The sequence below is a fragment of the Mobula birostris genome, chromosome 27, assembly GCF_030028105.1.
Source record: "Mobula birostris isolate sMobBir1 chromosome 27, sMobBir1.hap1, whole genome shotgun sequence".
NCBI lineage: Eukaryota > Metazoa > Chordata > Chondrichthyes > Myliobatiformes > Myliobatidae > Mobula > Mobula birostris.
The window spans coordinates 8,963,673-8,987,608 of NC_092396.1; the positions used below are offsets into that span (position 1 = coordinate 8,963,673).

The 23,936-nt window shown below is 42.1% G+C and overlaps 1 protein-coding gene and 1 non-coding gene across 10 annotated transcripts in view; both read left to right on the plus strand.

Annotated features, from left to right (window-relative positions):
* The window catches only part of kif1b (kinesin family member 1B), a 274,231-nt gene that overhangs the window by 134,497 nt on the left and 115,798 nt on the right, over nucleotides 1-23,936 (plus strand). For all 9 annotated transcript variants that reach the window (XM_072245139.1, XM_072245131.1, XM_072245136.1 and 6 more), the window contains 7 exons: nucleotides 2,554-2,633; nucleotides 6,982-7,057; nucleotides 13,810-13,889; nucleotides 16,029-16,135; nucleotides 20,183-20,266; nucleotides 21,260-21,440; nucleotides 23,232-23,304. In XM_072245139.1, coding sequence (XP_072101240.1) covers nucleotides 2,554-2,633; nucleotides 6,982-7,057; nucleotides 13,810-13,889; nucleotides 16,029-16,135; nucleotides 20,183-20,266; nucleotides 21,260-21,440; nucleotides 23,232-23,304 — 681 coding nt within the window. The remainder of the gene's footprint in view (nucleotides 1-2,553; nucleotides 2,634-6,981; nucleotides 7,058-13,809; nucleotides 13,890-16,028; nucleotides 16,136-20,182; nucleotides 20,267-21,259; nucleotides 21,441-23,231; nucleotides 23,305-23,936) is intronic.
* Nucleotides 21,670-21,776, plus strand: LOC140188814 (U6 spliceosomal RNA). The gene has a single exon (XR_011883401.1). It is a non-coding gene; the product is annotated as a U6 spliceosomal RNA (small nuclear RNA).

Genomic DNA, 23,936 nt, shown 5'->3' on the forward strand with positions numbered 1-23,936 from the left:
TGCCTTTTGGTCCTCCCATCTAAAATCACCTCATTTTTGTTCTCTCCCTTTCTCTAGGAGACTTAAAATTTTGACTAAGCTTCTGTTATCCCTGTCCTAATATTGACACTTGTCATTGAGTCCCGCAGTATAGAAATGGATCCTTTGCGTCTACAAACCACTGTGTACCCATCTGTACTAATTCAATTAACAAGCACTTGGTCTGTAGCCTTCAATTCCTTGATGTTTCAACCACTAGTCTAGATACTTGAAGACTCTGGGATTCTCTGCTTTCACCACCCCTTTAGATAGTGCATCCCCATGTCCAACTGCCCTTTTTTAAACTTTCTGCCCCTCATCTTAAACTCATCTCTTCTGGCTTCATAGACAGAAGAGGAAAGGGAAATGTAACCTACTATCTATCACATCTGTGGACATGAAATTCTGCATCTGCCGGCTGGAAATCAGCAGGTCAGGCTGCATCTATGGAGGGCAATAAACTTTTGACGTATCCCTTCATCAGGACTGAAGGCAGAGTCGGGGGGGGGGAGGAGAAGAGGTACAAGCTGACAAGTGATAGGTGAACCAGGTGAGGGGAAGTTGGGTGGGCGAGGGGGGGTCTGAAGTAAGATAGATGGAAGAAGTAAAGGGCTGAAGCAGAAGGAATCTGATAGGGCAGTAGAACACAGAGGGAAGAGAAGGACAAGGGAACCAGAAGGAAATGATAGGCAGGTGAACAGAAGAGAAGGGATAAGAGGGGTACCAGAATTGGGAATGGAAAGAGAGAAGAGGGAGGAGAAAGAATTTGCTAGAGGTTAGAGAAATTGCTGTTCATGCCATCAGGTTGGAGGCTACCCAGACGTACTCTCTCTTTGGCTCTTATGATTTTATTTCTATTTTCAGTTTCACCCACCAGCCTTATCCACTCCGCAAAAGATGAGGTTTTTTTTAGAAAGGATGTCCCAGTGACTTGGGACCCACTGAGAGAACTGCCCCATCTCTTCCTGAGCTGGACAGGCCTTTTGTTTCATAACAATGGCTCTCAGTTCTAGACAATCCCATGAGAGGAAGTGGCTGAGGAACAGTTTTATTTTTGGTAAAACTCTTATCAAGCACTTTATGGTAATTTTAAAAACTTACTTGAAGGTGATACCTAAATGGAAGTTGGTGTTTGTTAATAGTATTAGGAAATGGATATTTACAATAACTCTAGCTTTAATTGTGGCTAAAGATATGTTTATTTCCTTGTAGTATTTCTGCCAATACACAGTAAGGCAGGTGAATCAGTTATTTCCCTCAGACCTTGTCCTTTCTATTCAGCAGATGTCTTTAGATAAGTGAAACTCTTCCTATTGTGTGCAGTCAGACTAAAGTAGCTCCTGGCTACAATTCTTTGCGCAGCAGGTGTTCGATGTGTGCTGCAGTTAGAAGAATTATTTCAAGGATAATCATCTCTCTCAGAATCTGGTTTAATATCACCGGCTTATGCCATGAAATTTGTTATGCTGCGGCAATAATTGCACTGCATAATAAAAACTGTAAATTACAATAGGAAGTGTATAGCAACACACGAAATACTGGAGGAACTCAGCAGCATTGAGTGGGTTGGTTTTGTTCCCTTTATAAAATATGGGAGTTATCGGGCAACAAGTTACTGATCTTTAAATCACTACCTACCATGGTTTTCGGCTGAAGAAGCAACCACTCACTGTTCATGAAAATCAAGACAAAATGCAGCTGCTGGAAATCTGAAGTAAAGCAGGAAATGCTGGAAACTCTTGACCTCAGACAGCATCTGCGGAAGGGAGACACACGGGGAAGATTTCAGATCAAAGACCTGGTTCTAATGAAGGCCGATTTCCTGAAATCTTAACCCTGTTTCCTTTTCAACAAACACTGCCTGACCTGCTGAATGTCTCCAGACTTTCTGTGTATACAAGTGTTTGTACTTGTGTTGGATTCTGATGCTTTTGATCCAAGGTTCTCTCAGAAGTCAAGGAAGAAGCATAAAACATGTTGCTTCATGATCATTTTATTGAGTGATAATAGAACAAAGAGAATTGGAAATGGGGCGAAGCAGGTACCTAGTAGAGGAAGAGAATGAAGCAAAGGTGGGGGAGGGTAACATGCTCAGCCCTCCTTATATCCCATAGATAACAGACATTCATTTCAAATTCGTAGATGAGAGTTAACTAATCATTCAAATAATCTGATCCAAGAGGCTTCCAGAATCATGCAAAGAACTGTAAACATGAGGGGACACAGTGACCAATTGTATATACATACTGTGAGCACTAGGAAACATACTAAACAGTAACATGTATATTGGCAGTCAAATAAAATACAAGCAGACAATTAATTGTTAAACTGCAAAGATAATAACAATCATACAGTCCAATCCAACACTTACTACGTGTTGTTGATCCGTGTGGATGAAAGTTTGATGTAATTTTCCACAAAGACCCATGCATCTCATTACATTTATGGAACTCTCCTATAATAATTCCTTGCTTTTTTTTTCCTGTGTTGTATTTCCTGAATAAAGATCATGACATAATCCCTCTCTTTTTGCAGGAATCGGAGAAGATCATCGCTGAGCTGAATGAGACGTGGGAAGAGAAACTTCGGAAAACTGAAGCAATTAGGATGGAAAGGTCAGGCCCTTTCTCACTTTAGAGCTTCTATGTACAGTAGAACTCCAATAATTCACTGTCTTACTATTCACAATGCTGACGTTTTGGCATCTGGCTCGGCAGGTAATGTTTGCTGCTCTCTTACACCAGTTACCAGTTTCCCAAGTGTCCTTTAAGTTAATTAGATCCATAGAACCAAGAACATTGTTAAATCCTGTTGCTTTTGGGATCCAATAGTTCTTCAGAAGTTAAGAACGAGGCATAAAGTTTGTTGCTTATGATTGTTCTATTCACTGTTATGGGGGGCACAGAATAAAAGGGAAAAAGAATGGCGAGAGAGGGAATGAAGAAGGAGAGCAGATAAAGAGTAAAAGAGCCTAAAGAATAAAAGAGTGTGAATACAGGTGGTCTGGTCTTCTTACAACGGACCATTGATTTCATTGGAATTGCATCAGGTAACATGTAACCAATTAAAAAGCCAGATTCAGGTAATATGACATCTGCCTCTGAAATCAAGAAGGAAATACACTGAAGCCACTGAAAGACTGACTGAACAATTATATGTCTGTAGCTGATTACATAGAAATACAAACATAAAAAAGTAACCTGCAAGAAAGATAACAAATCTACACCCCATTCCAATAACATAGAACAGTGCAGTACAGCACTCAATGTTGCCACAATAACCCACAATAGTTGTGCTGACCTTTTAACCTACTCAAAGATTAATATAACCCTTCCTTCCTACTTTGTTTTCCTGTCATCATGTGATTAACTGAAGATTTCTTCAAATACCCTGATGTATTTATCACCATCCCTGGTGGGGCATTCCACAACACTCTGCAAAAAACAAACAAATAATCACTGACAGCCCCCCTCTCACCTTAAAATTTTGCCCCTGGTATTAGCCCTGGGAAGCAAGTCTCTGGCTGTCCACTCGATCTATGCCTCTTGTACACCTCTATCAAGTCACCTCTCATTCCCTTTCGCTTCAAAGTGAAAAGCCCTAGCTCGCACAACCTGCCCTCGTGACACGCTCTCTAATCCAGGTGGTGTCCTGGTAAATCTGTGCACACTCTCTAAAGCTTCTGCATCCAGGAAGACCAGAGTTTTAATAGATCTGCAACATTACCTTGTGGTTCTTTAACTCATGAAAAGCAAGGAAATCTGACGAGGCTGGAAATCAAAATAATACACGCAGAATGCTGGAGGAACTCAGCAGACCGGGGGTGGGGGGGGGGGGGGGGTTATCTATGGAAAAGAGTAAACAGTCGATGTTTTAGGCCGAAACCCTACATCAAGATCCCAACAAATGAAGGCTGACACACCATGTTCCTAACCTGCCTGTCAACTTGCAAAGCAACTTTGCTTGATCTGTAGACGTGGAACCCAAGACCCTGCTGACCCCTAAGATTCACTGGAAAATGTATTATAACACAGTGAAACATCTTAGAAAAAGTATGAAAGTAGATTGTGGTATGAATAGAACTATAACATCTTAATAAAGTACTAAAATAGATTGGGGTATTAATAGGATTACAACATCTTATAAAAAAGGATTAACATTCCATAGTCTGGAAGATATGCTGTTTGCATACCGTATTATCAGGGTTACCTGTAAAAGCCAATTGACAGACAGGGATAGGGAGCTACTGTTTTTCAGCTAATTAGCATAGCTACAGATAGTTAACCTTTTACTGGCACTTATCCTTGCAAGTGGAACAAGTGCTACACCTACCCCTACAACTGCTCCCTCACTGCCATTCAGGGCCCCAAAACTGTCCAGTTGAGATGACACTTCTCCTGTGAGTCTTTTGGGGTCATCTATTATGTCCGGTGCTCCCGGTGTGGCCTCCTGTATATCGGTGAGACCCGATGCAGATTGGGAGACCGCTTCGCCGAGCACCTACGCTCCGTATGCCAGAAGAAGTGAGATCTCCCAGCGGCCACCCACTTTAATTCCACTTCCGATATGTCTATCCACGGCCACCTCTACTTTCACGATGAAGCCACGCTCAGCTGGGAGGAACAACACCTTATATTCCATTTGGGTAGCCTCCAGCCTGTTCATGTGATTTCTCGAACTTCTGGTAATGCCCCCCAGCCACCACCATTCCCCATCCCTTTTTCCCTCTCTCACCTTATCTCCTTACCTGCCCATCGGCTGGCTGGTGGCGCAGTGAGATCAGCGCTGGACTTCGGAGCGAAGGTTCCCAAGTTCGAATCCAGGTCGGGCCACCTCCGAGCACACTTTCCATCCGTGGCGGGTTGAGTGTCGAGCTAGCCACTCGGCCTTGTAAAAAATGAAAGGGTCGATCAGGAACATTCATAACGTGACCCAGTTAATCCTGACACCATGTGCCAGACAAGAATGGCCGAATGTCTGGTATGACGCACTTTAAAAAAACCTGCCCATCGCCGCCTCCTGGTGCTCCTCCCCCCCCCTTCTTTCTTCCATAGCCTTCTGTCCTCTCCTATCAGATGCCCTCTTCTCCATCCCTGTGTCCCTTTCACCAGTCAACTTCCCAGCTCTTACTCCCCCCCCCCAGTTTCACCTCTTACCTTGCGTTTCTCCCTCCCCTCCCCCTACCTTTTAACTCTACTCCACATCTTTTTTTCTTCCAGTCTTGCTGAAGGGTGTCGGCCCAAAACATGTACTCTTTTTTTTCCATAGATGCTGTTGAGTTCCTCCAGCATTTTGTGTGTCTGTGTCTTGGATTTCTAGTAGCTGTAGATTCTTTTTCTTGCAAACAACAGGAATTCTGCAGATGCTGGAAATTCAAGCAGCACACATCAAAGTTGCTGGTGAATGCAGCAGGCCAGGCAGCATCTCTAGGAAGAGGTACGGTCGACGTTTCAGGCCCAGACCCTTCGTCAGGATTAACTGAAAGAAGGGCTAGTAAGAGATCTCTTATTAACTCTTCCTACAGTTAGTCCTGACGAAGGGTCTCGGCCTGAAACGTTGACCGTACCTCTTCCTAGAGATGCTGCCTGGCCTGCTGCGTTCACCAGCAACTTTGATGTGTATTGCTTGGTTTCTTTTCTTGTTTGTGATTGGAAGCATTTCTCTCAATTTGTCTAATCAAGTTGTGAGCCTTTCAGTGGAAACTCAGTTTGCGAGCCCCTTTCTCCTTTTACACTCACAGCAGGGACTATTTTGTGAAGGAATGTAACCTGAATGATGCACAGTAGGTGCTGTATACCTCGTTCTGAGAGGATTAATATCACCGGCATATGTCGTGAAGTTTGTTGCTTTGCGGCAGCAGTATGTTGCAATACATAAAAAACTATAAATAGCGGTAAGAAATGTATACTAAAAATTTAAGTGCAAAAAGTGAGCAAAAATACAGTGAGGTAGTGTTCTTGTTGATTCATAATCTGTTCAGAAATCTGATGGTGAAGGGGCAGAAGCTGCTCCTAAAACATTGAGTGTGCGTCTTCAGGCTCCTGTACCTCCTCCCTAATGGAAGCGATGAGGAAAAGGCATGTCCTGAGTAATGAAGGTCCTTAATGATGGATGCTGCCTTTTTTGATGCATCACCTTTTGAAGATGTCCTGGGTGCAGGGGAGGCTGGTGCCCATGGTGGAACGAGCTGAGTTTGCAACCCTATCCAGTTTTTTTTTCTGATCCTTAGTGCAGAATGCCTTAATGATTTCAATTTAACGGAGTCTATCGAGTATTCTAAGCCCCAGATAGAGTGGGCGTGGAGAGGATGTTTCCTATAGTGGGGGAGTCTGGAACCAGAGGGCACAGCCTCGATAGGTGGACATCCTTTTAGAACAGAGATGAGCAGGAGTTTCTCTAGCCAGAGGATGGTGACAATGCAATTCATTTGGTTTATTTAAAGCGGAATTTGACAGGTTCTTGGTTGTTGATGGGTGTTATAGGTTACGGGGGGGGGGGGGAAGCAGGAGAATGGGATTGAGAGGGATAATAAATCAGCCATGATGGAATGGTGGAGCAGACTCAATGGGCCGAATGGCCTAAATTCTGTTCCTTTGTGTAATGGATTTACGCTTTATTCTGCTGTTTAAATCTGCCTTGGAAGTTCACGGTTATCAGGAGCTACACGCAGCTCTCGGATCGTCTTTCTCCCTTCTTGCTCTCAGAAGAAAGTCGAGAAGGCAGTAATCAAGTATTTAAGGCGGAGGTTAGTGAGGTAATGGTGGGGAGGGGTGCGGGGGAGAAGTCAGGAAAGTAAGATTGAGAGGGATAACAAGTCAGCCATGATGGAATGTTGGAGCAGGCTTGATGGGCCAAATGGACTAATTCTGTTCCCATCTCTTATGGTAACAGTTCTCAGAGCAGTTTAAACGGAGCTGAAGCCATTGATACATGCTAAGTGGTGTGACCTCTTTCTAATTCTAGGGAGGCTCTTCTGGCTGAAATGGGGGTTGCCATACGGGAGGATGGAGGCACCTTGGGAGTCTTCTCTCCAAAGAAGGTAGACACCTTTCTTTCTATGTTGATATAAACGCCGGTAGAGCATGGGAAAGTGTACTGGTTGTTATTCAGATATTTATTTGCATCATCTGCCGTGTTGCAAGTCATTTGTTGCTTAATTTTCCCAAATGTGTCTTTTGTCAGTCAATTACTTGTCTATTTTGGTTACTGGTCACGCTGTCTTGTGTTTAAAACTTGTGCACTAGATAAGTTTGAAAAATCATTGAATTATTTAATTTGTCTTCATATTATCAAGCATGTGTTGGATTTATAATACAGCAATATGTGTCATTGCTAGTAAGAATATTTTTGAGCGGGCAAATGGACGTCCAGCAAGGTGACAATGGGGCAGATGACCAAGGGGCTCATCTCGGTGGAGGAAGGAGAAATGGAGACGTTAAAGAAGGAGATTCCAGTGCAGGGCCTTGCCAACAGAAGGCATCTCCATCACTGTTGGTTAGATCTAGCAATTTAACACAAGCAACTTGCTGGAGGAGCTCAGTAGGTCAGGTAGCATCTCTGGACGGAAATAAACTGTTGACATTTTGGGCTGAAACTCTTCATCAGGACTGGAAAGCAAGAGGGTGTAGGGATAAGAAAATGGGGGGATGGGGGGAAGGCAGGTGATGGGTGAGACCAGATGAGGGAGAAGGGTGTGAAGTAAGATGCTGGGATGTGATAGGAGGAAGAGGTAATGGGCTGAAGAAGAAGGAATCTGATAGGGGGAGAGAGTGAACCACTGAAGAAAGGGAAGATGGTGATGGGCAGGTAAGGAGGAAAAAAAGAGATAAGAGAAGAGCCAGAATGGAGAATGGAAAGTGAGGGAAGAGGGAGAGGGATAAATTTCTGAAAGTTAGAGAAATTGGCATTCATCTCATCAGGTTGGAAACTACCCAGATGGAATATAAAATGTTGCTCTTCCAACCCGAGTTTGGTCTTATCCAGGCAGTGGTGGAGGTCATGGACCAACATGTCAGAATGGGAATGGGGAGTCAAATTGAAATGGGCTTAAACACAAATCTTTCTGAAGGCTCGGGGGCTGGAGGAGATTGTTGAGAGAGTGAAAATGAGTTCATAGTGGACTTTAGAGACAAGTATATGGTTCTTGCTTAACCAGTGGTTAGTGTAGTCTGTCTCGCATGGGGCAATTGGGAATTGGAGAATGATTAGGATACATATCGGTCATCTTGAGTATACTTATTCAAGTATTGGTGTTGAACAAAGCAACCAGTGCATAATGTGTATACAATAAAGAGAAACCTATTTTAAATTCAAAATGCCCACGTACTTGATTCTCAAGGTAATGAGAAGCTTTTGGATCTGGTTTGTTCTTCATGATCCACCATTCCTGTGATGATTTTTTTTCAATGTGTCGAGATCCATTGAATAGATTGTAAGGACTTTCAGCCATTTAGACTGATAGGATGATTATTCTCACACCTTGGCGGATACCATTGAGAAACTACAGTGTGGGGAATTAGGAACATAGTATTTCTATTCCGACTACCCGTAAAGCCATTTTCCTTTGGAATGTAAGGGCAGGTAAGGAACTTAAGTGTTTATGTGCATCCCAGTGCAAAGGGATTTAATGATGTTGTCGGCAAAATCATGTTGTTGAGCTTCATGTTATTGTTCCTCTTTCCCACCATCTCATCCCGGCTCAGATTTTCAACCAGGTGTCATCTGAGTTACTTGAGTCAGATGAAATATTTACTCCTGCAAAGGTTGGTTTATAATATTAGGTTCATGAGACTGAAACTGAACTCAATAGTGGCAGATTTGTTGTTGGTACAACACCCTTGGAAACACTCTATTGAGTTTGTTAACTTAAGACCAGAGATGCACACAATACTTTGGGTGAGGCTTCCACAAAGCTCGGTAAAATATAAAGCATCTCTGCTCCTGTCCTCTTGCACTAAAAGCTATGTACCATTTGCTGCCTTAACTGCTTACTGCACATGCAGAATTTACTGGCAATGACTGATCTACCTAGATTCAGTTGTACATGAAGGCCACCCTTTCCTCATATATCACCATTTAAATAATTACTCCACTTGCGTGGCTTCCTAACTTAAGATTTATCCAAGTTAAATCGCTAAGTGTCATCTGACCAGTTTTATAGAGTTGCCACATTACTCTGTGGCTCTTGCACCCAATCCCCTGACTAATGAAGGCCAACACATCATATGCCTTCTTAACCACCCTATCACCTTGCATGGCGTGACCCCATGATCCCTTTGTTCCTCCACACTGTTAACAATTCTACCATTAATCCCATTCTCTACCTTTAAGTTCGACCTTCCAAAGTGTATCACTTCACACTTTTCTGGGTTAAACTTATTCTGTTGATTCTCAGCCCAATTCTACATCCTGTAAATGTCCTTTTGTAACCTACAACAACCTTCTACACTTTCCACAACATCACCAACCTTCGTGATATCTGCAAACTTACTAACCCACCCTTCCACTTCCTCATCCAAGTTATTTATAAGAATCACAAAGAGCAGGGCTCCCAGACGTTTTTAATGATCTATCCGTTCCCTCCTTCATAACCCTCCATTTTTCTTTCAACCATGTGCCCTATCTAAGAGTCTTTTGAATGTCTCTAGTGTATCCGCCTCTGTTATCATCCAAGGCAGCACATTCCATACACCCACCACTGTGTAAAAAATTTACCTCGGATAACCTCCCCCAAACTACCCAACAATCACCATAAAGGTATGCGCTCTTGTATTAGCCGTCTTCGCCCTTGGAAAAAGGTGCTGGCTGTTCACTCTATCAGTGCCTCTTATCTGCACTTCATCTGTCCCTTAGGGATGGAGACCAGACTTGTACACACTTTTCCAGATGCACTCTCATCAGGGCAGCGTATGACTGCCACAAGATAATGCGCTCTTACATTCAGACCTCTTGTAATAAAGCATTGCTATTTGCTTGCTAAACCCGTGTGTAACTTTTCAGGATATACCAACACCCAGGTCCCTCTTGATCTTTAAATCTCTTCACCATTTCAAAAAGATTCTGCAGTATCTAGCTCATATAGATGGCTTCAAGTTTTGTTTGTGAGAGAGAGAGACTGAGATTTCTCTGATAACATTCAGAATGTTTTTCTTTTTTAATTAAATTGTCCTTGCCTGTGAATATTCATTAAATGATGTGGGGTTGAAGTGCATCTTATACTTTCCTCAGTAATTGATGGATTAAGATTGCATTGTGAATCTTAATTACAAACAAACCATATGATGCACAGTTATATTACAACGACCAACTGCAATTAGCAAGATGCCATACTCAATATTCCTAAATTGCTCCAAAGAGTGCAACCTTGACAGAAATTATATACCAGCCTTAAACAATAAAAATGGTTCTAAATATAAAGCAAGTCACATAAAAGTTGCTGGTGAACGCAGCAGGCCAGGCAGCATCAATAGGACGAGGTACTGTCGACGTTTCAAGCTGAGACCCTTCGTCAGGACTAACTAAATATAAATTTTACAATTTCTTGCATATTCCTACTTTACCTTTGTTTTGGTGACGGCTTCTAAGGCGATTCTTGGCTCAAATTAAAATAGATGTATTATTTGTTTTTAAAATATTATTTTATTTTTAATAGTATTTCTATCATTTATAAAAATGAAATAAATTAATTTGTATTGTCATCATATTGTTCCAGAATAACACCAACTAATTTAACGATTGGTTTATTTTCAAGTTTGCCAAGATAAGGTTTTGTCGTTGGTAAATTAACTGAAGTGGAATTTTGTTTTTAGTTAATCTTATTTTATTAAAAAGCTGTCTTGCTTGTGCTGTTTTGACTTTAGAGGACTACGTTCTTATACAATATTGCTGCAGTCCTATTGTTTCAAGTCTCATGAACTCCAACATTATTTCAGTTGTAAATTCTGTGCAATCTAATTATTTTATTTTCATTTTGATAATTCACATTTTGTCCATTTTGTGTGTGGTTCTTCTTTGTTTGTCCCATTATTTCATGTCTTCCTGTTGCTTTTTACTTTGGGATTCCTGCTCCCTGCTGTCTTGTTGATTAGATTTTGACTTCAAGGCCATGTGACCTTTTTGCTGACTCCTATGGAGTGTTCTCTCCCAAAAAGGTTGGTATTTGTGATACTTTGAGATTATGGTGTTAAATAGTTTGTTTACGACTACTAGTGCTCATTTTAATGCTAAACTGTTGTATGTTAGAGTCATAGCGTAGAAACAGGCCCCTCGGCCCATCTAGTCCATGCCAAACTATTATTCTGTCTCATCCCATTGGCCGACACATGGACCATTGCCCTCCATACCTCTCCCACCCATGTACTTATCCAAACTAATTTTAAATATTGACATCGAACCTGCATCCACCAGTTTCACTGGCAGTTCGTTCCACATCCTCACTACCCTCTGAGTGGAAAATGTTCTTCTTCATATTCACCTAAACATTTCACCTTTCACCCTTAACCTATGACCTCAAGTTCTAGTCTCACCCCAACCTCAGTGGAAAGTCTGTCTGTTTAATGTGTCACCCATTACGTGATCTGCCTTTCAATCTGCACTACTGTCAAGTGGGTCTCCTGAATGCCATTTGATATTTATCTATGCGTCAGGCAGCCTCGCCTGTGGGCCGGACTACAACACAATTTTTTATTAGCTGAGAAGTAAGATTCAAGAAATGTCAGACTTGAACTGGACCATCAACCGTGTAGCTAATTCGAGAAAATGCTTACTGACCGTGCAGTTCTAAACTGGTGGAACATCTGTGCAATGCGTTAGGAGCTTTTTGGATACATTCCATGAAACGCTAAGGTACATAGCTGTAAATGGACTAGGTTTTGCAAGTTGATGCCACACAGGAATACGAAAGTCCTTGGGAACCAAACACTCAAATTTTTAAAGCTGTATTGACTTAGGTACAAAGTCATTCTGTGGATGTAGAGTCATGGAGCACTACAGCACAGAAAAAGGCCCTTCGGCCCATTTAGTCTGTCTTTCCCATCAAACTACACATGAACCATAGCCCTCTATACCTCTTCCATTCATGTACTTATCCAAATTTCTCTTAAATATTGAAATCAAACCCACGTCCATCAGTTCTGCTGGTAGGTAGTTTGTTCCACAGTCTCGCCCTCAGAGTAAGAAAGTTCTCCTTCATGTTCCCCTTAAACATTTTACCTTCGGCCCATTTAGTCTGTACCGACCTGATCATCTTTATCCACATCACATGTGGCATCTTTTAAAGGACTTCAGCATGATTTACTTTTCACAAAACTATGGTGGGTACATAAGGATCAAGAAGGACACCACTTTCAGTGAGATGTCTGTGCCAGAGCCTCCACAGCAGACACGAAGCAGGCATGAGAATTTTTAGAAGCGTGGTTCTCTTCTGATAACTCTGTAAACAAGCATATCGAAATAGCCATCATCGACAAACCCTTAAGAGCCAAAGAAACGCGAGCCAATCTAATTCAAAGGGCAGCTGAACGGGTAGCAATCAGAACCGAGGCAAGTGAACAGGGGCCTTTATAAACAGGAGCACTCCCAGAGAGAAACACCAACAACTGTGCACTGAGGATGTCATCGTGACTGCTGATGAAACGTCTGCCAGCTAATTGCCAAGCTCAGCGAACACCACAGCATCAAACACCTCAACCCGAGCTCCAATATTCACCACCATCCTAAACTGCCATTTTTATCATGGAACAACCTCTAAGTAGAATCTCAATTTTATTATTGCACTTCTAGCTGGTAAACTCCACACTCGAATGCATTTCAATGTTTTGATGTACATGTGATAAATCTGAATATATTTGATATTCAATAGTGATGACTTGATCATATTGAATGGCTGAATATTTGAGAGAAACTTGGCAATATCATTGTCAGAATCAGGTTTATTACTGACTACGTCATAAAATGTGTTGTTTTGCGGCAATGCATAAAATATTCTATGATTACAATTAGAAATCTATGTATTAAAAAATCTTATTTAACCCCGTAGTCAGGACTGATTTCTCATTTAGAATACTGTTTTTGACTATTTCAAAGTTTGATACAGAACACTTGTATGAAATTATAGTCTTATATTTTGCCTCTCTGTCCTGTTGATGGCAATGTAGTGGTAGATTCTGTGCATAACCCCTTGAATCTCATCCTGTTGAGCTTGGAAAATTTCACCATTTTATAGTTGCAGCCCACCACAGCTCAAGGTGGATTGTGCTTGCAAATGCATTTTTTGTTGATGCCATTAACAGCTGGAGACCCACTCTCTCACATTCGTCTCCATCCCCCAGTCTGTCCAGATGTCAGAAGGCCAGTTCTGGAATCTGAAACGTCTCTGTGCCAGGTCCAATTAGCTAGATAGAGCAAAGAAATTGACAGCTGTACGCAGATACTTTCTTTGATTTGCTTCTGACATTTTAACCTCTTGGAGACAGACGGGTTGAGAATCTGGCAGCCATAATTCTGTGGAATCAGTCTTATTCCTGAGTTATCTGTGAGCTGATTAAAACTTTAAAAAAAAAACTGTAGATGTTGTAAATCTGAAAGAAAAATGTTGGAAATCCTTGGAAAGAGAAACATTTCAAGTCAAAGAGATTTATTCATATCTGATGATGGGTCTACTTTTACTTGATGCTTGTGACAGAAATGAGACGGAATTTCTTTAAATCTCTAAGTAATCTCACGAGTGTATTTGTTGTGGGATTTTGATGCCAGGAATGATCTGAATCCAGTTTTTGTTTTATTCTCTATTAGACGCCACATCTTGTGAACCTCAACGAAGATCCTCTCATGTCAGAGTGTCTACTCTACTATATCAAAGATGGCATCACCAGGTAACAAGATGATTGAGTAGTCAAGCCCTGACTCAGGGGGTGTTCAGAAATAATAGTATCATTCTTGTTAACAAAAATAGACGGTAAAGGGTTTTGTCAAGTGGTAATGGAGTTCTGCCATGAGGGTTGGGGTTTTGAAACTTGAACTGAAATTGAAACTGGTTAATTTGGAAACCAGTCATTTTTAGTGAAACTTCAGAATCTTAATTTCAGATACTTTAGTAATTTTCGCCCTCATCCAACAATATCACATCGAGTTCTCAATTGATGAATGCCAAATCCAAATCCTGTGTTGGGCCAGTTCAGTTGTAGTGACATTCCTTTGACAAAATTCTGGATGAAGTCAAAATTATGGATGAAGTTTCTTTTGTTAATCTCTCTTCCACTGAAGTCCATCAGTTGAACTGGTCAGGCCATTAACGCAGTTCAGATAGCTCTCTCTTTGTCATGTCTTGCTTATGTTAGTTTGTGGGGCTTGAAACAGTATCCAAAAGCAGATCATTTCAACCTGAGTGCTCGTCTCTCAGAGAAAATTAAATAGAATACAAAGCGAATTTAAAATACAAAATGAATTTACTGAAAACTCTTAAGTGTTGAATGGGCCAGGAGGACATATTATTGGCAACAAATTCAGTACATGAGAAATTCTGCAGAAGCTGGAAATCCAAAGCAACACGCACAAAACGCTGGAAGAACTCAGCAGGTCAGGTAGCATCTGCAAATGCAGTTGATGTTTTGCACTATGATCCTTCATCAGGATTTTTTATGTCATTACCAGTGCAAAACTGTAAAGGAGAACAAACTACTTGTCACTCTGGATTTGATGCAGCACAAAAACCAATTGGATCAGGGGTTGCCAATCTTTTTTATGCCATGGACGAATGCTATTAAGCAAGGGGTCTGTGAACCTCAGGCTGGGAACCCCTGAATTAGATTTTAAAAAACAGAATAATTTAAACAAAAGCAATAATAAAAAGCACAATAAATATAAATATGTTAAGGTCTGTCACATGCCTTGTGGCCCATCAGGCCGGTGCTTATGCCGGTTTCCATGGCATGAAGCGACTGAGAGTACGAGACTCCCCCCCCCACCCCAGACAGGACGCCAGTCTATCGCGAGGATAACCCCCAGCATTATTTTTGCCGGTACCCATTCTCAGCTGGGTAGACTGGAGCAGTGTGTGGTTAAGTGCCTTGCTCAAGGACACATGCTGCCTCGGCCGAGGCTCGAACCCACAACCTTCAGATCACTAGTCCAACGCCCTAACCACTTGGCCACGCGCCACACAAAATATAAATGTATAAGGTAATTTATATACATAGATTGTACATCAGTAAAGTGACACTAGACACAGGAGTGTCTGTACATAAGGTGACTGATAAGAAGTGATAGAGTAGTGGTGTCAGGTTAGTTGATGGAAGTGAATATAAATATTAAACCGCCAGCTCCATGTGCCAGTTTACCTACTAAATAAAACAAATCTGATTGTTAAATAATTGAATTTCAGTATTTAAAAAAAAATACTGGGTTTGGAACTACTTTTGATCTAATGCTTTTAACAGGTGGACAGTAGTCAGTGATTAATATATTTACCTCACTGCATTCCATACTATTAGATTTCACAGAAACCGTCCATTTTGAACCACATTGCTGTCAAAGCTGACATTTTGTTTTGCGAATGGCTTTTCCACCCAGGGACTATTTGGTGTTAGGAGCGAGGCTTCCCAGAGTGTGCAATTGAACTGTTTCTACCCCTTTGGCCACTGTCATAATCAGGGAAAGATTTCCAAGTTAGATGTGTGGTTCTCCAGTAACTTTTCTGAGCTTAAGTTCCTAGCTCAGAAGGATACAGTAACCACTATAACATTATGACTCATCAAACACATGATTCCTGAGTGAAAATTCATTTCCAACATGACTCAAAAGATTCAGATCCATTCTTTCAGCTCAGATTCACCAGTTAAGTGCTTCTGGAGAGGAAAAGTAACGCGTTGCACTCATTGCTGTATCTCACTTGTGCTACCAGTGGAATTTAATTAGCTCTGTAATAAAATATTTAACAGAATGCCAAGTGGAGACCGCATTTGATTTAACTGTGTGTTCAAATGATGTGAGCATGTGTTGTTTTCCATTGTAAGGGTTGGCCAGGCCGAGGCACAGAGACGCCAGGATATTGTACTCAGTGGAGCCCACATCAGAGAAGAACACTGCAGCTTCAGGAGCGACAAGAATCAGAATGGAGAAGGTGAAAGTCTACAAATGATTTTATTTTAAGACGATGCTCAATTCTGGTTTTAAAGAACTTTACATTCTGGTTAGAATGATCTTCGCTTCGATACAACATCTCAGGTTCATTGTTGATGTCCAAGGGCTTGTAGGCTGAAGTTGCACAAGGTTGTCTTGCGTTGCACTGTTCCATGATGATACATAGAATAGTACGGCAGTACGGTAAATCCAGCCCAACTTATCTGTGAGGACCGTGATGCCAATGTAATATGTCCCATCTGCCTGCACACATTCCCTATACCCCTGTTCACTGGCTGTTTCTGTATCTACAGTACTGTGCAACAGTCTTAGGCACATATACACAGCTAGGGTACCTCAGAGTTTTGCACAGGATTGTCGTAATTTTATGTATTGAACTGTACTGCTGCCATAAAAAAAAAACAAATTTCATGACATATGTGAGTGATGATAAACCTGATTCTGATATGGGTCTCTATTGTGGGCTGAGAGTGGGGAGGAGACAGGGAGAGGGGAATCATGGTTGGGAAAAGGGGAAGGGAGAGGGGAGGGAGTGGGAAGCACCAGAGAGACATTCTGTAATGATCAATAAACAATTGTTTGGAATCAAATCACCTTGCCTGGTGTCTCAGGGTTGGGTGAGTCTGCACCCACGCCAACCACCCCTCCCACCCCACCCGGACCAGGCACTCCTTCTCTGCAATCTGTCCCACACCCCTCCTGCGTCGCTCCACCTTTGCGATTCCCAACATCCTTTGCTCCCGCCAGATTTACAAACTTGCCCCCCACTCCACGATGGCAAAATATGGTACCATGCCATAGTCTTAGGCACCCTAGTTTTGCACAGTACTGTAAATGCCTCTGAAATGTTACTATTGTATCTGTTTTTACCATCTGCCTTGGCACCACCCACTCTCTATATAAATGAAGCTTGCCTTGCACATCTCCTTCAGCCTTCCCCCCCTCACTTTAAACCTGCTTCCTCTAGTTTTTTTTAAATTTCCACTCTAGAGAAAGAGACATAGTCTACCCTAAATATAGGTCCCTTATAATTCTATATACTTTTATTAGATTGTCCCCATCTCAGCCACAACTACTGCAGAGAAAACAATACAGGTTTGTCCAATCTCTTCTTAGAGCTAACACACTCTAATCCAGGCAACACATCCCCCATCCACCCACCTTCGCCCTCACCTGGTCTCACCTCTCACCTGTCAATTTGTACTCCTTCCTCTCCCCCACCTTCTTATCCTGGCTTCTTCCCCCTTCCTTTCCAGATCTAATGAAGGGTCTGAGCCTGAAATATTGACTCCATATTCATCTCCATAGATACTGCCTGATTTGCTGAGTTCCTCAAGCAGTTTGTATGTGTTGGTACTTTAAACTTTGCCCCTTTCACCTTAAACCTTTGCCCTCTTGTATCTTTCATTTCCATGACTACCTTTATTAACTACCTCACAGGTTTATATACTTACATTAGTTGTCCCTCAGGCACCACTGTTCCAGAGAAAGCAATCCAGGTTTGTCAACCTCTCCTCCTGGCTAATACACTCCAATCCAGGCAACGTCCTGGTGAATCTCTTCTGCATCCTCTCCAAAGCCTTCCCATAGTGTGGAAACCAAAACTGCACATAGTACCCTAAACATGGCTAAAACAAGCATGACAGATGAAGTTTAAAGATTAGTTTTATTTGTCAAATTGAAGCATCAGAACACAGTGAAAAGTGTTGATTTGTGTCAACAACCATCACAGTCCGAGGATGTGCTGTGGGCAGCTGGCAGAAGTTGCCATGCTTTCTGTGCCAACATTGCATGCCCACAACTTACTAACTCTAGTCTGTATGTCTTTGGAATGCTGGACGAAATTAGAGCACGGGGAACACACAAACTCTGTACAGGCAGTGGTGGGAATTGAACCCAGAGTGGTAATTGCTGGGGCTGTAAAGCGATTATGCTAACCGCTATGCTGCCATGCTGCCATGCTGCACCGTGACTTGCCAACATCTATACTCAATCTCTGACTGATGAAGGCATACGTAAAGTACACCTTCTTGCCACCCCTTCATGTTGCCACTTCAAGGAAGTTGAACTCATCCGTAGAACCCTTGGTAGATAGGTGCTCCAATGTTCCTACTATTTAATTTATATTTTCCTCTTGCATGTAATCTCCGAAACCGTGTCATCCCTCACTTATCTGCCACTTCTGAACCCACATTTCCAACTGATTTGTATCCTGCAATATCCTTCAACAACTACCTTACTATCTGCTGCTCCTCCCAATTTTCTTATCATCTGCAAGTGTGCTAATCAGACCATGTGCATCAAGTCATTAATATAACCAACCACCAAGGTCCAAGCACTGTTTCTTATGGAACGCCACTGCTCACAGACCTCCAGTCAGGGAAAACACCACTCCACCACTAACCTCTGTCTGAGGCCAACTTATCAACCGGACATGGATACACTAAGACTTATTCATCTAGACCAAGGGTTCCCAACTTGGGGTCCGTGGCTTAACCCTTGTTTAATGGTCTTGGTCTGTGGCATAAAAAGAAGGTTGGGAAGCCCTGTTCGAGACCAAAGGGAAGCGGGGGGAAAATTCATGCTTCCACGTGTAATATGTAAAATGTAACATGTAATTTATTACATTTCACGAGAGGCACAACAGCGTAGTAGTTACCACAATGCTTTACAGCGCCTGCTGTAAGATCAGAGTTCAATTCCCACTGCTGTCTGTAAGGAATTTGGATCTTCTCCCTGTGACTGCAAGGGTTCTGTCTGGGTGCTCCAGTTCTCTCCCACATTCCAAAGACCTACAGTGAGGTAGTGAGTTGTAGGCATGCAATGACAGCAACTCAATCTACAAGATTGACTTGATCAACTGAAATCTACAGCACATTACAGGTGTTGTGCCAACCATGCAACTTACTCTAGAAACGGCCTCGAATTACCCTTCCTCTAAGAAAAATATATGGATTAAATTACAGTTGTCTTTAAAGGTGCTGTATGTTTTTTTTTTGGGCTGCCCCCACTATAATCCTTGGACTGTTTTGGTCATCGATGTAAATTAATGCATTTCACTGTATGTTTTGATGTACGTGTGACAAATAAAGCTAATCTCTAATATCTTCAATCTTTATGTGAGTAAAACTTTGATGCCCAAATGGTACTTCATGATACCAAGTTTTAAAATTGCTTACCTGGTTACAGAGCAGACATGGTCGGTGGTCTTGGACACCGCATATTGGATGTGATTTTACTCTCCAAGTCAAAACCACTACAATGTAGGTGATTCTGAATCTGAAGCTACTGGGTAATGGTCACTGGTTGGATTGTCCTTGGTGTTCTAGTCATGATCCAAGAGAAGCTTTAGAATGGGTGTTGCTTTTTTTAAACAAAGTGTGATGTAGCCACACATTTCCTGTGGTCACTTTTCTCGGTAGCATTAAGCAATGGGCATTTCTATCATGTTGTGACCAAAATCATCTCAGCTCCTTAGCTGGCATTTAATAGAAGTTAGTCCAGCAGATCCAAGGAGGTACATTTTGTGTATTTAGGGAAGTGATTCTTTTCTCCATTTTAAATGGAGAAGTTGGCAATTCTCTTTGTTTTACTGCCCATTACACCGTTGGCATTTAGGGCAGTAATAAAGGTCCTCTATCTCTGACGGTGTTCAGGGCTTCCTTCATCACGTCAGTAGCTTCCCCTCAGTTTTCACCACTGTTGGTCAGGCAAATCCCAGGCGGAGACTCAGGAGTACCATCCTACTCGGATGTAGGACTCTTCGTTGCTGTCTCTGTAACAATTTTGCTTGACCAGTCAGGATTGTTCGCCTTGAGCTGAGACCCCTGAACCTGGAGGAATGGTGGACCACCCTTAGTCTGGCCTCTTCCCCTTGACCCTACCAAGAGCCAAAGCGTAAAATCCTGACTCCAGGTAGCATAGCTCTCTGGGTCACCGAAGCACGCATGCCTCCAAACCATGACAATGTTGTGGTCCTCTTGGAAGTGGCAATCCTTTGAACTGATTTTGTTTTTCTCTCATACAGTTATTGTAACTTTGGTGCCCTGTGAAGGATCAGAAACATATGTGAATGGTAAACGGGTCGCCAATCCAGTAAAACTGCGTTCAGGTAGGCGAAGGATCGCTCTTTTGTGTTTGTGTTTCATTTCTTATGCTTTATCATAGAAATCTGCAGCACATTACGGGCTCTTCAGCCCACAACATTCTGCCAACCATGCAACTTACTCCAGAAACTGCCTCGAATTACCCTTCCTCTAAGAGAAATATATGGATTAAATTACAGACACGAGGAAACCTGCAGATGCTGGAAATTCAAGCAACACACACAAAAAATGCTGGTGAACGCAGCAGGCCAGGCAGCATCGGTCTGAAAGTTAGTCCTGACGAAGGGTTCCGGCCCAAAACATTGACTGTACCTCTTCCTATAGATGCTGCCTGGCCTGCTGCGTTCCACCAGCATTTTTTGTGTGTGTGGATTAAATTACAATTGTCTTTAAAAGTGCTGTATTTTTTTTTCTACTGTGACATGATACAAGGGCGTCGAAGTTTCCTTTTCCACCAGCTGTACCCTCCCACTGTCCAAACCACCTGGCGGTTTCTTGTTCATCCTTGACCAGTGTTTGATCCTGACCTTTGGCGCTGTCTGCGTGGTGTCTGCAAGCTCCCTTTTCCACAGTTGCTTCTGTTTCCCTGTCACAGACGGCTGTGGACGCCAAGTCCTGGGATATACTTAAAGTTGGGTTTGATCAGTTCTTGATTAGTCAGGGTGTCAAAGGTTATGCAGAGAATTGGGTTGAGAAAGAATCAGCCTTAATGAAATAGTGGAGTAGACTTGATGAGCTGAATGACCTAATCCTGGTCCTATGTCTGATGGTCCTGTTGCATCTCTTTTAAATCCTGAGGAGTTGATTTGCTCTGTTGTAGGTGGGTGGTAAGACAACAGATGGGTACATGGGAGAATAACCTTCTGCAACCCCTCCGTGGTGTTTTCATTTTTCCCTGCCTCTGAAAAGACCAGGACTTTGAATATCTGTATTAATAATTTACCCACTCAAATATCAACTGTCTGGAGTCTGAGATTGTTGCTTCCCGCTTGCTTCAGGGAATCGTATTATCATGGGCAAGAACCACGTGTTCCGATTCAACCATCCTGAGCAGGCGCGTGCTGAGCGAGAGAAGACCCCGTCTGCTGAGACCCCCGTCGAGCCCGTTGATTGGGCTTTTGCCCAGCGCGAACTTCTTGAAAAGCAGGGCATAGATATGAAGCAAGAGATGGAGAAAAGGTAATAGTAGACATACTGGACGTGTGGATTTCCTCCGGGTGCTGCGGTTTCTTCCCACGTTCCAAACACCTACCAGTTAGTAGGTTAACAAGTCATTGTAGATCGTCCTGTGATGAGGCTGGGGTTAAATAGGTGTGGCTCGTTAGGCCGGAAAGGCCTGTTCCACACTGTATCTCCAAATGAAAATGATGCAGCACATTTATCTTCAGAGATAAAGTTTGGGTTAAATTTGCTCACTTTGGCAGCACATATACTAAATTTGGGACGATACAGAGAAGATTAGCATGGCCCCTGCATAGGGATAACGCACAAATTCGTGAAGTATTCCATATTTGTCTTTGTGTGCAGTTTTTCATTGATTCTGTTTATTTAGTTGTTGTACCATGACTGCCCGCAAGAAAATTAATCTCAGGATAGTGTTTGGTGACATCTGTGATAATAAATTTACTTTGAACTTTTGAATTTTGGGGCTTTCCAGAAGGGTGGTATTGACGGAGGAAGTGGATCTTGTGTCAAAGTCACCCATGCACAGATGAGTTATGTTTACTCGGAAGTGCATGTCACTGCCTCACCACCATTAAGCGCATCAACAAGGAGTGCTCATCAAAGATCCCCACCGCCCAGGCCATGCTCTCTTATCACTACTACCATCCGGCAGAAGGTACAGGAGCCTTGGGTCCCAAACCACCAGGTTCAGAAACAGCTATTACCCTTCAAACCAACAGGCTCCTGAACTGGCGTTGATAACTTCACTTACCTCAACACTGAACTGATCACTCAACACATCCTATGGACTCACTTTCAAAGACTCTACAACTCATGTTCTCAATATTATTTATTGAGTTATTTGTTTGTTTCTTTTCGTATGTGCACACTTTGTCTTTTACACATTGGTTTTCTGTCAGTCCTTGTAGCTTTTCATTGATTCTATTGTGAAGAAAATGAATCTCAGGATAGTATATGGTGACATAATTTTGACTTTGGGAAGGCTGGAATTTATTCACCCGCCATTGGCCCCCAAATTGTGATGCTTGCTAGGCCAATATATTCACATAGCCCCTTAAGCCTGCTCTGCCACTCCATATCATCAAGGTTGATCTGTTTGTAATCTCAATTTCCGTTACCTTTCATGTAACAATTCAAAGTATTTATTATCAAAGAACGTACGAATTATACAACAGTGAGATTTGTCTGATTGCAGGCAACTGCAGAGCAAGACCTCGAAAGAACCCAATTTTAAAAAAAGACCAACCCCCCTACTGCGCATAAAAGAGAAAAAAAAACACAAATCATGCAAGCAGTAGAAGCTTCGCTTTGCTTCAGGCCTAGATCTCACTGCGCTGTTTTACCTCTAAAAATATTCAGGGATTATTGCTTGTTGAGGAAGGGAGTTCCAAGACTCGTGATCCTAAGAGGAAAACAATTCTGTTTCAAATGGGCAATCTCTTTAGCCCTAGATAAAGATGCACCCACAAGAGAAGACATCCTCTCCCACACCCCCTCAGGATATTCATAATTTTTATCATCCATGTTCCACTAGATTTGAAGCCTAGACTGTCCATCTTCTCTTCAAACAACCATCCGTTCCAGGCTTTAGTTTGTGGCATAACAGTAGTATAGTGGTTAGCATTAACGCTATTACAGCAGTAGCGACAGGTTCAATTCTTTGCTGTCTGTAAGGAGTTAGTACGATTACTGTCTGCTGGTGTTTTAATGAACTTTCAGATCTCCCTGTCACATGGCAAGAAGTGGTTCTGAAAAATCATATTTCACACATTTAATCCTCCACAGACTTCAAGAGATGGAGATCCTTTATAAGAAGGAGAAGGAGGAGGCCGATCTACTTCTGGAACAACAGCGCTTGGTAAGGGTTTTTCCTTCCCTTAATTCTAACATTTCTTGTGTGTTGGATGTTTTGTACTCCATCGTTCTGGCCTGAAGTGAGTGGATTGTTCATGCTTGCTTTGTTGACTTCCGGGCACTACTAATTTGCTCCATCTTTTACCTTTGAAGTTTCATTGTGCTCTTTGCCGTGAGTGCTGAAATGGATCATTTAAGACTGCATGGTACAATCCACTTCTCTTGCATGGGACTTGATCTTCCTTCTTGGCCTTCTAGGACCATAACGATTCTGCCATCCTTCAGCAATATGCAATGGCAGGTCTTTATTCAGGGACGGTTGGGGGTTGTGTACTCGACAGTTCCTTTTGGCTTATGAGATAATTAATATGAAGGTGCTCTGTTCTTGAAGAAAAGTAATATTGCAAAACAAAACTATTGTAAAATTGAAGTAGATTTACTTTTACATAAAGTTCAGCTTTAGAAATAGAGCTTAAGATGAATATTTGTAGGGACAAGATAATTTAGTGCTTAACAAATGTGAATATTGGTCAGATACTTTGTAATTGAGGTGTGAGTGACAGCTGGAATTTGAGATTGTTTATTGTCATTCTTCAATACTCAAGTGTAAAGGAGAACGAAATGATTGTTTCTCCA